Here is a 15791-nt window from a genome sequence, read left to right on the forward strand (position 1 = left end):
GGTGGATGTTATTTCAGGTGTGGCGATGACCAGCAAAGGGAGGGTTTAGGGTAGGGGATCTGGTTTGGGCTCTAGACAGACCCCTGCTGTTTTCGGGGGACACAATGGAGAGGCAGGCTTTGTGGCTGCGTTCCCTCTTCTAAGCACCCACATTCCTGTCCCAGGCTGGAAGGATCAGCCTGCCCCAGGGTCGTGGAGCAATGGGAAAAGCAAGGACTTTGGAGCCAAACAGACGGGGATTGAACCCCGGTGGGGTGACCTGAGGCAAGCACCTCTCCTCTCTCAGCTGTTCCCTCAGCACCATGTGGCGAGGGGAATGAGATGGGTACAAGCCCCAGCTAACGGGGACACACAGTAGGATACGCAATGGGGCCTCATGCAGCCCAAGACCAGATTCCTTTTGACTTCTGCTCTTCCCCGCTTCCCCTCCACTCCTCTCTTTCTGGGAAAGGGACCCTGCCCATCACCCCTTTGTCACCCGGGGCAGTAGATGCTCAAGGAAGGGACGAGGGAGGTGGCTAGCTCCAGGGACATCAGCCCCAGGCAGAGGGGGCAGATTCTGCCTGTGGGACCTACAGGGACACCTAAGTCCCCAAGGGTGGGACAGGCAGGTGGATCTGGGGAGGCCAGTCTGGGCTCCTGTCACAGGAGCGAGCTAGAAGGAGGGAAAGGTCTGTGACCTAACCTCCAGACCTCCATGGGAGATGGGCGAGGAAATAAAGGAAGGTGCGAGGGATCTGGGGGGCCATAGCCCCATTTCTCTTTTTAGGGAGGACCCAGGGGTGTTCCTGGGGAGAAATGGAATGGTCGGGGCTTTCCACCCGCCTCTTAAAACACCTGTTTTATTTACACTGTTAACCGGGAGCGTGTACTTTTGTAACTTAAAGAGAGGCACGTGAATATCTCGACTGTCTGAGTAGAAATATTTTGGAGTGAGGGGTGCACTGGGGAACCCTGGAGCTTTGCACCGGGGTCGGGAATTGGGAGGACGGGGCTCTACCCAATCCTGGCGACTTCGGAGGACGCCGCTACGAGGAGAAGGACGGGGAACGGGCCGAGTTTGCGGCCAGGATGCACCCCGCACCTGCAGCCCCTGCAGCCCCAACCCCACCCCTGTCCCTGCTCCTTTGACCTGGAGCCCCCGCGCTCCGGGCCTCCAGGCTCCGCCCGCAGCCTCCCGTCCTCCCCGCCGCACGTGACCTCGGCCCCGCCCCCGCCAGCCCCCGCCCCGCCCCCCTCCCCGCGCCCCCGGCTCCTCTGTCACTTCCTGATTCCCGCTTCCTGCTTCCCAGAGGCCGGGATCCGGAGCCGCCCGAGGCCGGTGCCGCAGCCCCTGGTGACCCCGGTGAGCACGGGGGGCCGGGGCTGGGGGCGCTGGCGGGGGCGGGGCGGCGCTGCGGGGGCGGGGCCGCGGGGGGCTGGCGTGGGGGGTCCCAGGAGCCCTTCCACTCCGCGGCGCCCCACCTTCAGTCCCCGCTCCCCTTGGCCGCCCAGCCTGCCACCTCCTGTGCCGGGGTCCCTGGAAATCGGGCTCCTAGTTCCTTTTGGACGCGGCTCCGAGGCTGCTCTGGGATGCTCTGCGGGTGGGAGCGCTGTCCCGACCCCCGCCCAGTCCTGCCAGGCCTCCTGGGCCGGCCTGGGGCTCCCTGCAGCTCCCCGCGCATTCCTGCAGGCGCTGCACATTCCCTGGGACTCAGAACTGGGGCCTAGCACGGCCTGCCTTCTCTGTCCGTCCTCCCCATCACCCAGCCTCCAAATCCTGGGCAGGAAGGAGTCTGCTCGGCACTGACCAGGACCCACAGAGGAGCTAAGCTTGCTCTGGTTTTGGCGCCTCCTTCCTCCCCCACACATACCAGAGGCAGGGAGGGGCCTGGAGTAGTGTCTGCAAAGCCCCTCAGGACTCAGCAATGTGGGCGGGGGGTCAGTGCATTTCCCCCTTCAGATCCGGCCCGGGGGGAGGCAGCCAGCGTTTGCACCTGTGACCCCTTTGTGTAACTGGGGAAGCTGAGAGCCAGGTGGGCTGTGATGACCAGGCCTCCAGTTGCATCCTCCCCACCTCCCTTCATGCAGCCCTGGGAGAGCTGGGGGCTGTTGGGATGGGCAGGGCTGACCCGGGCTTCTGCGCCCTGCAGACATGTCCTTCCGCAAAGTGGTTCGGCAGAGCAAATTCCGGCATGTGTTCGGGCAGCCGGTCAAGAATGACCAGTGCTATGAGGACATTCGAGTATCCCGTGTCACCTGGGACAGCACCTTCTGCGCAGTCAACCCCAAGTTCCTCGCAGTGATTGTGGAGGCCAGCGGTGGGGGCGCCTTCCTGGTGCTCCCCCTAAGCAAGGTGGGCCCCATCAGGGCTGGGGACTGACCAGGACCCACAGAGGAGCTAAGCTTGCTCTGGTCTTGCTGTGGTGCTGGGGCCGGTCTGAGGCAGCTGGGCCACACCTGCCAGGCCTTTCTGCTCACTTCACATCCCATATCTTGCCCAGCCCAGCTGGGTAGGTGTCATAATCCAGATTTACTGCCCAAGAGGTGTTAGCACAGATGGAGAAAGTCTTTTATTGCCGCTCAGTCAGGGTCAAAGGCAACAGGTGTTTCCTGCTCACCTGGGGATGCCCGTGAGGAAGAGGTGGGCCGGGAAGAGGCAGTGAGAGTCACATCTGGGCCACCTGTGGGCCAGGCCAAGCGCACCCTTCTCCCTCTAGGGAGGGGAAGGCTCAAGCTCTGGGAGGGATGGAGCCTGGGGTCCTTGGGTTCCCCTTGACTGCTTCCCTCGTGCCTGCAGACGGGCCGCATTGACAAGGCCTACCCGACAGTGTGTGGACACACGGGGCCTGTCCTGGACATTGACTGGTGTCCCCACAATGACGAAGTCATCGCTAGCGGCTCGGAGGACTGCACAGTCATGGTGAGGCATGGGGCTGTGGTTGGGTCTGGGTCGTGGTGGTGGCTCGAGGCTGCCAGCAGCAGGGCCAAGCAGGGGTCTCAGCCCGCATGCCTACCCCTTCCGCAGGTATGGCAGATCCCGGAGAACGGGCTGGCCGCCCCGCTGACAGAGCCGGTGGTGGTGCTGGAGGGGCACACCAAGCGAGTGGGCATCATCACCTGGCATCCGACGGCCCGCAACGTGCTGCTCAGCGCAGGTCTACGCCGCTCCCCCCCCCCCCGCCCCCTCCACGTGTAGCTCTGGAACACCCCACATCCTCTCCCGGGAACGCTGAGGCCCACGGGGTCTGGGCCCAGGAGGGTGGTCAGAGCTGGCCTGCTGGGCTGATGCCCCCCACCCGGCAGGCTGCGACAACGTGGTGCTCATCTGGAACGTGGGCACGGCGGAAGAGCTGTACCGCCTGGACAGCCTGCACCCCGACCTCATCTACAACGTCAGCTGGAACCGCAGTGGCAGCCTCTTCTGCTCCGCGTGCAAGGACAAGAGCGTGCGCATCATCGACCCCCGCCGGGGCACCCTGGTGGCGGTGCGTGGCCCTGGAGGGTGAGGATGCCAGTGGACAGGCCGAGGGGCTCTCCTGGGGCACTGTGCTGACCGCTCTGTCCCCCCACAGGAGCGGGAGAAGGCTCACGAGGGGGCCCGGCCCATGCGCGCCATCTTCCTGGCAGATGGCAAGGTGTTCACCACAGGCTTCAGTCGCATGAGCGAGCGGCAGCTGGCACTCTGGGACCCAGTGAGTGGCCGTGGCCAGCCAGAGGGGACAGGCTTGAGACTTGGGCTCCACCCTGGAGGGACCTGTGGTTCCCGGGTTCTCAGCCTGGCACCTGAGGCTCTCCGGCCCCAGAACCCCGCCAGCCTCTCCTCTCCCAGCTACTTCTGTGTCTTTGCCCACATTGTTCTTGCCAACTGAAAGGCCCTTCTTTCCTTTGCTTGCCTGTTTGCACTCAGCTGCAGAGGCCCCCTCCTCTAGGAAGCCTGCCAGTGCTTTCTCTGAAGTGCTGTGTCCCACAGCCCTATGATTCTGTATAGTGACCTCCGGGGGTCCCTCTGAGTTGGGCTGCTGCTGCCTGGCACCCCTGGTTCCTGCATGGTGGGGACTTTCTCTGCACTTGCTCGGTGGCCTGGGAGTTGGTTAAAGACCTGGAAGAGGCTGGGAAAGTGGGGCCCTGGGAGTTGAGGGGAGCCAGCAGGCCTGGTGGGGCACACTGTGTGGGCAGAGGCTTAGAGGTGGGAGAGAACCCACCCGGCATCGTAGGGGCAGCACTGGCTGGCGTGGGAGGCTGGCTGGGGCCCAGTCCTGATGGGGGGTTGGGACGGTGACAGGAGAGGGGAGGTTCTGGCTGACCTGACTGTCCCCCACCCCACGTGCCAGGAAAACCTCAAGGAGCCCATGGCCCTGCAGGAGCTGGACTCGAGCAACGGGGCCCTGCTGCCCTTCTATGACCCTGACACCAGCGTGGTCTACGTCTGCGGCAAGGTAAGGCTGGGCAGGGCTGGTGGGGGCGGGGAAGAAGGATGCCTGAGGGCTGACCCCTGCCCCCTCCCGCCCCGCAGGGTGATTCCAGCATCCGGTACTTTGAGATCACAGACGAGCCCCCCTACATCCACTTCCTGAACACATTTACCAGCAAAGAGCCCCAGAGGGGCATGGGCAGCATGCCCAAGAGGGGCCTGGAGGTCAGCAAGTGCGAGATCGCCCGGTAAGAAGGGCCACCAAGGCAGCCGGCTGTAGGCGGGTGGGTCAGCCTGGGGGGCAGGAGCCAGGCTGTGGGCATCCAGGGTGAGAGGCGGGTGGGTCAGCCTGGGGGGCAGGAGCCAGGCTGTGGGCATCCAGGGTGAGAGGTCAGATCATAGGAGGCTGCACAGGAGCAGGAACTAGCCCACAGCGGGGCCCAGAGTCAGGGGTCAGTCTGTGGGAGGAGCTGAGGTGAGGCCCGGAAGTGGAGAGTGCAGGGAGCCCGGAGAGCTGGTGACGGGGCATTCCACCCATGGCTCCCCCTCCCTCCCTTTCCCAGGTTCTACAAACTGCACGAGCGCAAGTGTGAGCCCATTGTCATGACTGTGCCAAGAAAGGTGAGGCCGCCTGGTTCCCCTGCCCACCCGCTGCTCTTTTCTCGGGCAGACAGGCCACGCAGGGGGTACCTGAGTGAGGCCTGTGAATGGGCCATGCCAAGTGAGGAGGTGGTCAGTGGGCTGGACAGACGCCAGCATGGCCCTGTACCCAGCCAGGTGTGGGGCTGTGCTGGGCAGGGGGTGAGCAGGATGAGATGCAGTGTGAGCTGAGGCCCTGCCCTGGACGAGCCACAGGAGACAGACAGACACCTGCTGGCCACGGAGGTCTCCCTGTAGGAGGCAGGACGGACAGCACGGCTGGGGCGGGGCCCTCCAATGGGGGGCAGTAGGCCAAGCAAAGGGTGTGGAGGTGGGACTGGAGCATGGCTGCAGTGGAGGCTCCCATGAGGAGGGGAGCAGGCCACGTGTGGCTTGGCCCCAGATGCCCAGCCAAGAGCCTTGAACACACGTTTTTCTCCAGCCAGCGTGTACTGAGTGTGCCATTCGGCGTGTCAGGCATGACCCAGGAAGCAGAGCTGTGAACGAGGCTGACAGGGCCTGCTCCCAGTCCATCAGGCGCAGAGGGGGCTCCCAGAATCCCACACAGCCACTAGCTGGCCCCTGCTTAGGAAGGTTGGGGAAGGCTTCAGAGGGAGCTGTTGGCAGTGTCTGAAGAGAAGTGAAAGGACAGATTGAGCTTTAGAAAGGTCACTTGGGGCCAGGCCATGGGAAGATGGGTTGACAGGGTGCAAGCCTGGAGGCCAGGAGAGTGAAGAGGAGGTGGCCACCCAGGGTCCAGACAAGAGGACCCTGATGGTGGGCTCCCAGCTGACCTGGACCTCCCCAACCCGCTTCCCAGTCGGACCTCTTCCAGGACGACCTGTACCCCGACACGGCCGGGCCCGAGGCGGCCCTGGAGGCAGAGGAGTGGGTGAGCGGGCGGGACGCCGACCCAATCCTCATCTCCCTGCGGGAGGCCTACGTGCCCAGCAAACAGCGGGACCTGAAGGTCAGCCGGCGCAACGTGTTATCTGACAGCCGGCCCACTGTGGCTCCTGGCTCCGCCCGCCCGGGGGCCTCCACATCTGCAGCCTCCACCATCACTACCACCCCCAGCAGCAGCCTCGCAGGAGCCAGGGTATGTGCCCCGCAGTCAGGGGTGGAGTTGGGAAGCCCCGCCTGTTGTCCCAGTCTGCTGTGTGTGCCTGAACCATTCTCTGTACCTCTCTGGGCCTCGGCCCTTGCCTGGTAGTAGATTTAGGGAGCCTTGCAGCTCTGTGACCCCTGACCCCCGTGATGTCCCTGCAGGATGCTGGGAAGCTGGAGGAGGTGATGCAGGAGCTGCAGACCCTGAGAACGCTGGTCAAGGAACAGGGGGAGCGCATTGGGCGCCTGGAGGAGCAGCTCAGCCGCATGGAGAACGGGGATGCATAGGACCACAGGCCCGGTGGATGCCACTCCCCCTCACCTTCATCCCCCCATTCACTCAGCCTCTGCTGGCAGGTCACTCCTCGGGCTGGCCGCCCCCTGCCCCCACCGAGGGCCTCTGGGGCAGGCTCAGGGGCCAGTCCACACCCTGACCCATCCTGTGGGCCCAGGCTGGAGCTGCTGCCCGGCTTTTGTCATTGTTACTGTGGAGGAGTTTTGTACCGAGGCAAGCTTATACTCTGAGGGACCATCTCCCCCACCCCACCCAGCCCCCGCCTCCCTCCCTGGAGGAAGCCGGAGGGATGGGCTCTATATTTTCATTCCAAATAAAATTCTCTTTCTAAAAGCCAGGTTTGCCCTTCTGCTGCAAGGGTGGGGCTGGGAAAGGAAGTCTGGAAATCTGGGGGGAAATGAGCCCCGAAGGGCTCACAGAAGAAAGGTCTGGGGGCCACGAGCATCCCCATAGTCATCGGTTCCCTGAATTCTGCCAGGTAGAGAAACTGAGGCGGAAGACCTGTGGACACCTCCAGGGTGTGTCCTGCCTTGAGCTGGGTGCCCAGTCCCTCCTCTTGGAGGCCTGGTTACAGGCCTCATAGCCCCAGCCTCACCCAGTGAGACCTGTGAGCACCCGGTGTGGACCAGGGTGGGCCTGAGAGGCCCAAGGCCCCCACCAGGGTCCCGTGTCAGGAGGGCTGGGGGGGGTGCTGTGGGCAGGAAGCGGAAGCGTCAAGTAACCCTTGGCTGCAGTTGAGAGCGCGAGAGCTCACTTCTCACTCAGCTCAGCCAGAGCTGGAGGTGGGCGTCCCGCGCTGAGGCCGGCGGACAAATGGTGAGCGTGGAGGCCCCCTGGGTCCTTGGGGTGGGGGCGACAGGAGGTCAGGGCTGGAACGTCCAGGCCCCGGGAGCTAAGGAAGGATCCCCCGGGTTGGAGGGGGCAGGCAGGGACGGAAGCAACCGGTCAGGGGCAGAGGTGAGACCCAGGACGGGCATGGGGCAGAAGCTGGGCCTCTCACCCCTCCTCAGAGCTGGGCCTTCCTGGGAGTCAGGGTGTGGCCCCAGTGCCCCACTCCAGGCCCAGCCCCCCTTGAAGACCCCCAGATAGACCCTCTCACCTGCTCCTCTGGCGAGCTGGGACTCTGACACAGCCCCTACCTGCATCCCTGGGAGCTTGGGCGGACAGAGGCCAGGGTACGGGGAGGCTTGCTTGCACCTCGGCACCTCTACCCCTCCCCCCATACCCCCCACCTGCTTGTTCCGACCGCAGGCTTCCTCTGGCAGCTGCACCCGCCTCCCCCAGCCCCCGGCAGGCCCCCAGGGACGGGGAGTTGAACGGAAACACTGCAGCTGGGGCAGTCCCATGGCTGGGAGGGAGGAAGAGGGGTCTCAGAAACCCCCATCCTGAGACCTGGCCAAGTGGAGGGTGAACAGTTGCCTGGGAGTTGGTCCCGCCATCCCAGGCCTCAGGGAGAGCAGCCCCAGCACCAGGCATGCAGGCTCCCTCCCTCCCTTTGATCCCACCCATCCCTGCCCGGTCAGCCAGGATGTACTGAGTGCCTTCTGTGAGCCAGGAAGTGTTGAGGTGCCTGAGCCAAAAAGATCCCTGTCTTCCTGCAGCTTATTCTGGTGGGGGAGCTAAGACAACAAACCTAATGAGCAAGCAGAGTTATCGAGGGTGTTAGGAGTTGGGGCGTGGCGGGGGGCAGGGCGGGGAAGTACAGCAGGTAAGGGGCACTGAGAGGGCTGGGCTGGGCTGCGGGATGAACGGGGATGAACGTCAGGGGAGAAATCCAGGTCAGGTTAGGTGCACAGGCGAGCCATGTGGCTCTCGGGGGGAGAGAGCATTTGGAGCAGAGGGACAGCCAGGCCCAGACCCAGGGCAGAGGCCGGCTTACACGGTGCAGTGGGAGGGAGGAGGTCAGAGCATCTGGATCTCACAGGGCTTTGTTGACCAAGTAAGGACTTGGGCTTTTCTGCTTGACTGTCCCCGTTTCGCCTGAGAGGCAACCAAGGACCCCGTCACCCCGCCTCCCACCACGGCCTGCCCCAGCCCCGGTGACGAGCCCTGCCTGTCTCCCCGCAGGACCTGTCCTGCGCCCTAGGGCTCGGGACACTGCTGGCCCTGCCAGGGGTCCTGGGCTCGGGTGGCGATGCCGAGCGGAGCGCAGGCTCCAACTCTGTCACCGTCGTCCTGCTGCTGCTGCTGCTCCTGCTGCTGGCCACTGGCCTGGCGCTGGCCTGGCGCCGCCTCAGCCGCGACTCCGGAGGCTACTACCACCCGGTCCGCCTGGGCGCCGCGCTGTGGGGCCGCACCCAACGCCTGTTCTGGGCCAGCCCGCCAGGCCGCTGGCTCCGGGCCCGCATTGAGCTGGGGTCGCCAGATGAGGACCTAGAGCGGCAGGACGACGAACAGGACGTGGAAGACGACTACTACGACATGGAAGGTGGCCAGGAGGAGGCTGAATCCCGGGAAGAGGGGCAGCCAGGTGGAGAGGAGCCCAGCCCACAGCAGGTCCCAGGGCCGGCGGAGGAAGCACGTGACGGTGACGCCGGTGATGACAGTGACGCCGGTGATGCCGAAGGGGGCCTGGGTCTCAGCTCCCAGGGGCCAGCAGGCTCAGGGGGCAGTGCCGAGGCCTTGCTGAGCGACCTGCACGCCTTTGCTGGCAGCGCGGCCTGGGATGACAGCGCCAGGGCAGCTGGGGGCCAGGACCTCCATGTCACTGCACTGTAGGGGCCAGCCCTGGGGACGCATCCCTGTCACTGTGCATCTGCTTCCCAGGCTGCCGTGGCTGGACAAAGCCTGCCCTGGACCCATCATCACCCACACCCCCACATGGAAAGCCTCAGACTGTCACTCCCCCAACTAGTTCTGTCCCCAAGTCTGTGCATCCCCGCGCCCTCCAGAAGGCCACCCAGCCCCAGGGCCATTGGGCAGCCATCTGAAATAAAACCCCTCCAGCCCTGCGGCTCTGTGGTCCTGTAGTGAACCCTCCCATCCCCAAGGAGGGGCTCCTCCTGGCACGACCCCCCCCGATTCCTGCCTCCAGAGGTCCAAAGGAAGAGCCAGGTCAGTGCCATGATTCAATCCTTTATTTCTCCAAGGGCACAGCTCGACTGCGGGAGGCCAGGTGGGCGAGGCCCCTCCACCAGCAGCCGTAGCCTGCACTCTTCATATTCATGATTCAGGGGTACGGCCACACCCAACAGAGACACGCACTCACACACACTTACTCCCGTGCCCCTAGGGACACCCCCAGGTCTCTGGAACGGGCCCAGGGTCCCGCTGCCCTCACAGCCTATGGGGAGGGGCCTCAGTAGCTGCCCTCATCCCCACCCGTCCCCCTAGCGCCCAGGGCGCCCACGGCCTCTCTTGGACTTCTTGGTCCCTGAGGGGGGTCGGATGGGGAGGGGGGCAGTGCTCGAGGGTGGCGGTGGCGGTGGTGGCGGCAAGAGAGGAGGTAGAGGGGGCTCCATGGGCTCTGGTGTGCTGGGGCTGGGCCGGAATCCCTCGAAGGGCAAGAACTTCAGGGGGCTGCAGGGGAAACCAAGCGGAGTCAGCACCTACTGGCCCTGGGGCAGGAGGGCCGCCTTCCTCACGTGCCTAGGTGCCCAGGCTGTGAGGTCGAGTGCCCATCCAGGCAGCCCCTGCTGGGGTCCCGCGGTAGATGGGGAAATGGAGGTTACCACTGGTTAAGAGACTAGGCCAAGGCAGCCCCGGGGTTGACGGCAGAATCGAAGCTAGGACCACTGGAGCCCCCTGCCCCCAGCTCTAGGCTCCCCTCTGCCCTGCGGTACCTGATGGGGGTCCGGGGGCTGCTGTTGAGGCGTCTGGGGGAGCGCAGCTTAGGCTGGAAGGAGAAGCCCTCCTTGATGCTGTCCAGGACGGAGGGCGCCACGTACGTGAAGCCCTGAGGGGCAGAGGCAGGGCCAGGCGACGCTCAGTGTCCACCACTCTTTAGCCACCATCCCCGCCTCTGTCCCCATAACTCTCAGGCCACCTCACCAGGAAGGCCTGGTTGGCGCTCTCACTGAGGGCCGTGTCGTCTGGACTGTCCACTGGCGTCTGCCGCGTGAAGTGGGTATCAAACTGGCTCACGTCCTCCTCTGACTGCTGTGGGCAGCCCCGAGAGGGGAGGGGTTAGGGGCGTCCAAGCAGGAGTCCTCCACCCGCCATGGGGCCCATGGGACCTCCACTCACCAGACAGGGCCTGAAAGGGGGGTCCACGCGGCGGGCCAGGAGGTCGTCCCAATTAATGTGCCGGAAGAAGGGGTGCCTCTGTGGGTAGGGTGCCCCCAAATGTGCCAACACTTCACCCTCCTTGGCTCCCTCAGTGGCTCCCTCAGTAACTCCCTCTGCCCTAAGGCCCTGCCCCCTCATGGTGGTCCCAGACCCACCTGCACATCGGCAGCGTCTCCTGGGCCACCCCCCATCCGCTGGCTGGGATTCCGCTTCAGAAACTGCAGGACAAGGGCAGAGGGTGAGGGTCTGGGGAGAGGTCCTGCTCGTGTGTCCCCCTGTTCCCAGGGGCTGCTTGGGTGGGGAGAGGTGAGATGGGGTGTGGGGGAGAAGGCCTCTGGAGCGTGGTCTCCACCTACCAACACCCTCAGGACTTCCAAGGTTTGGTCCAGTGGCCCCTTCTTCAGGATGCCTAGCTGCTGGCATCATCCTGGGGCACTTTAGTAGGGATCCATCTCCAAATCTGGGTCCAGGGGCACCTACCCCCCCATGTTTACCCCTAATGATTGCCTCTTCACTGGGAGAGTGGCGAGCTCATCCTGAACGTTTTGCTGATCAGGACTTGGACTAGGGACCTGTCCAGGGCCAGGAGCTGGTCTGCGTCAGAGTTAAGGCCCAAGCTCAGTGTCTTGGACCCCAAAGCCAGGGTTCCTGCATCCCAAAGGCCCAGCGTACAGGCAGGGATGGCTCCGGCCCCCCATGGCCCAGGGAGATTCAGGAACCCGTGCAGGGCCTGGGAGAAGCAATGGGGGGCCAGACTAGGGGCAGGAGGGAGAGGGAGCCCACCTTTTTGACAAGGTCCCGGGCATCTGGGGTGAGGTAGGGGGGCAGTGCCAGCTTCCCTTTGATGATCTTGTCCATGGTTTTCTTCCGGTTCTCTGCGGTGAAGGGTGGCTGGAGAAGGCAGAGGGTGAGAGGAGACTTGTGGGCCTCCCACCGGGCCCAGCCCCTGCCCCAGGAGGGGGCCCTCCTCCCGCACCCACTCCCGTCCTCCCAAGGAGGCTGGACTTGCCGATCCAGTGAGCATGTCGTACATCAGGGCCCCCAGGCTCCACCAGTCCACCGCCCGGTTGTGGCCACTGCGCACCAGAATCTCAGGGGCCCTGGGGGCCAGGTGGAACCGTCAGTCCAGCCAGGCCCTTCCTGGCTGTGCTTCTGACCCCTGGGCCTAGCCGGCTGCCACTTACATGTACTCAATGGTGCCACAGAAGGTGTGGGTGACGGCGCCCTCATGGATTGACTCCTTGCAGAGTCCGAAATCCGTGAGTTTGATGTGGCCTGAGGAAGAATGTTGGAGGGAGGTGCTCAGGGCCCCAGCCCCCGCCACGGGGCTCCCCAGCCCTCCCTGCAGACTCCGACCCGCATGTGGGGTGTACGCGCACCCTGGCTATTGAGCATGATGTTCTCCGGTTTGAGGTCCCGGTAGATGATGCCTTGGGCATGGAGATGGCCCAGGGCCAGCGTGATCTCAGCCAGGTAGAAACTGCAGGGACATGACAGGGTGATGGTAAAGACGGGGGAGCCAGGCCCAGGGGAGGAGACCCCGGGAGCCCCTCAGGAGAGAAACGAAGGAACACCCACCAGGCCGTGTCTTCCAGGAAGATGCCCTCCCGCTCCAGATGTGTGAAGAGCTCGCCGCCTGCGACACAAACACGTCAGCAGCTGTGTGCCGGGACCAAGCTCCTTTGCTCTCTGAGTCTTGGTTTCTTCTCGGGGAGAGTGGGGCTCAACATTCCCGCCCTACCTGCCTCACAGAGCTGCCGTGGGGATTCAATTCAATCAGCAAACATCTACCGACGCCTACTCGGTGCCTGGCCCTGTGCTGGGCGAAGCTGGGGACACAGAGATGAAGAGACCCAGCCATCGCCCTCGGGACGCTCAGTCTAGTGGGGAGACAGACATGCACACAGCTGCTCTAATACGCCAGACGGAGGCAACGGCTCCGAGAGCTTAACCCAAAACATCTCACAGAGGAGATGGAGGGGGACAAAATTAATCCCGATGTGAGGGGCGAGAAAGTCCGTGGTAGACTTAAAGGGGATGCTGAGATGGCACACAGGGAATGAAGGTCACAGGGCTCGTCAGGTACAGATGGGGTAGTTGGGAAAGGCAGGCCCGGACCGCTTTGTGGTGAACCGGGGACACCAGGCCAAGGGGGCCAGGCTTTCTCCGGGCAGTTACAGGGAGCCAGGGAATTCTGAGCAGGAGTGCTGGGGACAATCCGTGCTCTGAGGCGATGACCCTGGGAGTTAGTGGAGGAGACACTAGGAAGAGGGTGAGCTGGAGGCCTCAAGTCCAGGTAAGAAACAACTGTGCCTCCCCACACCCCGACCCCCGCAAGAGGAGAGGATGGAAGACACTGTAGAGAATGAACCAACTGGATTTGGGACCTGAGTGGAGGCAGGCACATGGCAGAGCGGAACAGGACATGAAGGAGTAGTGGAAATGGACGAAATAACCCTCTGGACTTCTATACAAATTCCCACCACTCCCATCCACCCCCAACACAGGTGAGGGACACAATAGGCACTGGACAGATGTTTGCTGAATGAATGAATGAATGAAGGGACGGACAGATGGTTGGATGGACGCGTGTGGGGGCCCCCTAGCCATTCTATACACCACGTCTCTCCGAGCTTCCCCCAGACCCCCAGGGCTTCCTGCGCTGGTTCCCTGACCCTGCCCACGCCCCTGCTGGGCCCGCACTCATACCACTGAGGCACTCGAGTATGAGGTAGAGTTTGCCACCAGTCTGGAAGGCATAGGCCAATTCCACAATGAAGGGGTGCTTCACTGACTCTAGAATGTTCCGCTCAGCCCGCGTGTGTGCCGTGTCCTTGGCGTTGCGCACAATTTTGGCCTGGAGAGACAGGGATTGGTTAGAAGTTGGGTACCCAGGGCTCCTTCAGTCCCTCCAGCCATTACTCTTCTGCAACCCTCTATCACTGCATGTTGCCCCATAACTCTGCTGCGATCAACAATCCTCCTGGTTTATCCTCCAGCATAGTGTTTTCAACCTTAGCACTATGACATTTCAGGCAGATAATTCTTTGTTGTGGGGGCTGTCCTGTGCACTGTAGGATATTTAGCAGCATCCCTGGCCTCTACCCACTGGATGCCAGTAGCATCCCCTTTCTAGTTGTGACTCAGAAATGTCTGCAGACATTGTCGAATGTCCCTTGGCCAAACTGCCCATGGTTGAAAATTACTGCAAAACAGTATAATCACAATTGACAATAAACCAGCAAATGCAAAGACAGGGACGGTGTCCTCCATCAACGTTCACTGCTGTCTTCCCAAAGCCGGGTGTAGTGCATTGGGAATGGCAGCCACTCAGTAAGGATCTGTCGGCTGAAGAAATGACTCACCTTCCGCAGGACTTTCATGGCATATATTTTGCCCAAGTTGGTGCCCTGCACCTTTCGCACCTGGAACACCTGTGGGGCAGGGCAGACAGGATCAACTTCCCTCTCTACATTCTATCCTCAAAAAACTCCACCCTGAAGCTTTGGCATTGGGACCAAGAGGCCCAAGTCCACCCAAGAGTGAGGCAGTAAAGATCTCAGGTCTGAATCTGAGAGAGTTTGCCCTTCCCTCCTTTATGTTTTTGTGTCTGAGCTCTATCAGAGGCTCAGGTGATTTACAATCAAATTTGTTTTGAGAACCCTTTGCAGCAGGAAGACTGAGGCTGTCACGCCAGTGAGGAAGGAGGGAGGGCCGGTACCTTGCCATAGCCCCCCTTGCCCAGCACACGCAGCAGCTCAAAGCAGTGGGGCCCGATGCGCTCGGGGCCCAGGTTCACACTGGTCTCAGTCAGCTCCACCTCCTCATAATGTCCTACGGGCCTATGGACACAAGAAGTTAATGGGGGCAAGGCCCGGGTCCCCTTCCCCAGCCCATCCCCTCCTCTCCCAACAAGACCCTCACTCACTCCAGGCCAGCCGCCCTCGACTCGGCAAGGGGACACACGTCCTGTGAGAAACCGAGGGGTAAGAGCCAAGAGAGGTGCCAGGATCCCTCCCCCCGAAAACTGGCCCAGGAGAAGAGAGAGTCAGGAATGGCAGCTGGCAGGTGATGGGCGGGGACTGAGGAGGAGAGGCCGAGAGAATCAGGGGAAGACCTGGGTCCTGGCAGACAGGTCGGGGCTTAATAGGGGCCGGGATCTGAGAAAGATCGGGGTCTGCAGGAGCGGAGCGGACTCTGGGTTGGGGGAGCGGGGCGATCCCACCGCCTGGGCGATGAGATCGGCCCCGGGATCGAGCCGCGCCCGGGCAGACCACTCACCGCGGGGCTCAACTCTGGCTCGCCCTCGCCCTCGCTGCCTTCCTCCGTCTCCAGGTCCAGGTCAAACACCGCCGCCATGGCGGCGCCGGCCCCGCGGGCCCCTCGGCCCGCACCTGGCCGCGCTCTGACTGACAGCCCCGGGCCCGACCCTGTACGTTATCATTCCGCGACGGCGGCCGCGCGCGCCGATGACGCAAAAGGCTTGCCCTCGCTCGAGTAGGCTGCTTAGCCTGGCGGGGAGAAAAGATGGCGTCCGCCTCAAGGCCTCTCGGGAATTGTAGTTCCAGAGTGCCGGGGCGCTAAAACCTCCCGAACCCTCTTCTGCAGGATCCTCAGTCTTCCGCGCACAGCTCCCCAGGGGCGGCACCGGACAGCTGTTGGCCTGGAAGGCGCCTATCTTGGCTCCGGGGAGAGTTTCAGTTTGGATGGGGCAGAGTCGGAAGCGCATGCAGATGTGAGTGTAAATGCAATTCCCAGCCCTGGTCTAGCTGTGTGCTGCCAGGCTGGCTGGGTGGCGAGAGGCAGGTCGTCTCCTCTCTGTTCGCTCCTGAAAGGGAGGCGGCTGCTTCAAGGTCTCCCTAACATGCCTCCAGGCTGCAGGACCCTGCAGGTCAGAGCATTTAGTGGGTGACTGCCTTGTGCCTAGCTTACTGCCGGGGTTTGTTGCCAGGTTCCTCCAGAAAGGGTTTGGATCTCATTGATCCATCTGTAAATATGGGCTTGTGCTGGAGTTTTCTCCGTTGCCAATTTGAGCACATTTAGTAATTCGGCTATCTGATACAGGACAGTCGCTTAATAAAACTTCGTTGAAAGAATGAATGAATGAGCACACCAAACCTGGTGTGTGAC

At 62.8% G+C, this 15791-nt stretch overlaps 3 protein-coding genes across 5 annotated transcripts; 2 read left to right on the plus strand and 1 right to left on the minus strand.

Annotated features, from left to right (window-relative positions):
* The first annotated feature begins 1246 nt into the window (after positions 1–1246).
* On the plus strand, positions 1247–6771 carry CORO1B (coronin 1B). Its single transcript, XM_058526258.1, has 11 exons — positions 1247–1345; positions 2133–2335; positions 2780–2902; positions 3008–3137; positions 3286–3467; positions 3555–3674; positions 4314–4418; positions 4496–4641; positions 4957–5014; positions 5853–6131; positions 6302–6771. The coding sequence occupies exons 2-11, from the start codon at positions 2135–2137 to the stop codon at positions 6425–6427; spliced, it is 1470 nt and encodes a 489-aa protein (XP_058382241.1). The 5' UTR covers positions 1247–1345; positions 2133–2134; the 3' UTR covers positions 6428–6771.
* Positions 6772–6868: 97 nt separating this feature from the next.
* Positions 6869–9385, plus strand: PTPRCAP (protein tyrosine phosphatase receptor type C associated protein). Its single transcript, XM_058526262.1, has 2 exons — positions 6869–7250; positions 8502–9385. The coding sequence occupies exons 1-2, from the start codon at positions 7248–7250 to the stop codon at positions 9150–9152; spliced, it is 654 nt and encodes a 217-aa protein (XP_058382245.1). The 5' UTR covers positions 6869–7247; the 3' UTR covers positions 9153–9385.
* Positions 9386–9493: 108 nt separating this feature from the next.
* RPS6KB2 (ribosomal protein S6 kinase B2) lies at positions 9494–15067 on the minus strand. 3 transcript variants are annotated; one of them, XM_058526260.1, is made up of 15 exons: positions 14943–15067; positions 14590–14630; positions 14383–14503; positions 14027–14095; positions 13371–13518; positions 12240–12297; positions 12041–12141; positions 11846–11936; positions 11671–11761; positions 11445–11552; positions 10817–10879; positions 10620–10697; positions 10425–10529; positions 10217–10329; positions 9494–9953 (listed from the first exon to the last, which is right to left on the minus strand). In XM_058526260.1, exons 1-15 carry the CDS (start codon positions 15018–15020, stop codon positions 9764–9766), a joined length of 1455 nt encoding a protein of 484 aa, XP_058382243.1. In that variant the 5' UTR covers positions 15021–15067; the 3' UTR covers positions 9494–9763. The 3 variants fall into 3 exon arrangements, with proteins under 3 accessions (XP_058382243.1, XP_058382242.1, XP_058382244.1); XM_058526259.1 differs by having other exon boundaries at positions 10425–10532; XM_058526261.1 differs by lacking the exon at positions 14590–14630 and having other exon boundaries at positions 10425–10532; positions 14943–15032.
* Between the last annotated feature and the right edge of the window lie 724 nt (positions 15068–15791).

The sequence above is a fragment of the Diceros bicornis genome, chromosome 31, assembly GCF_020826845.1.
Source record: "Diceros bicornis minor isolate mBicDic1 chromosome 31, mDicBic1.mat.cur, whole genome shotgun sequence".
Classification (NCBI taxonomy): Eukaryota; Metazoa; Chordata; class Mammalia; order Perissodactyla; family Rhinocerotidae; genus Diceros; species Diceros bicornis.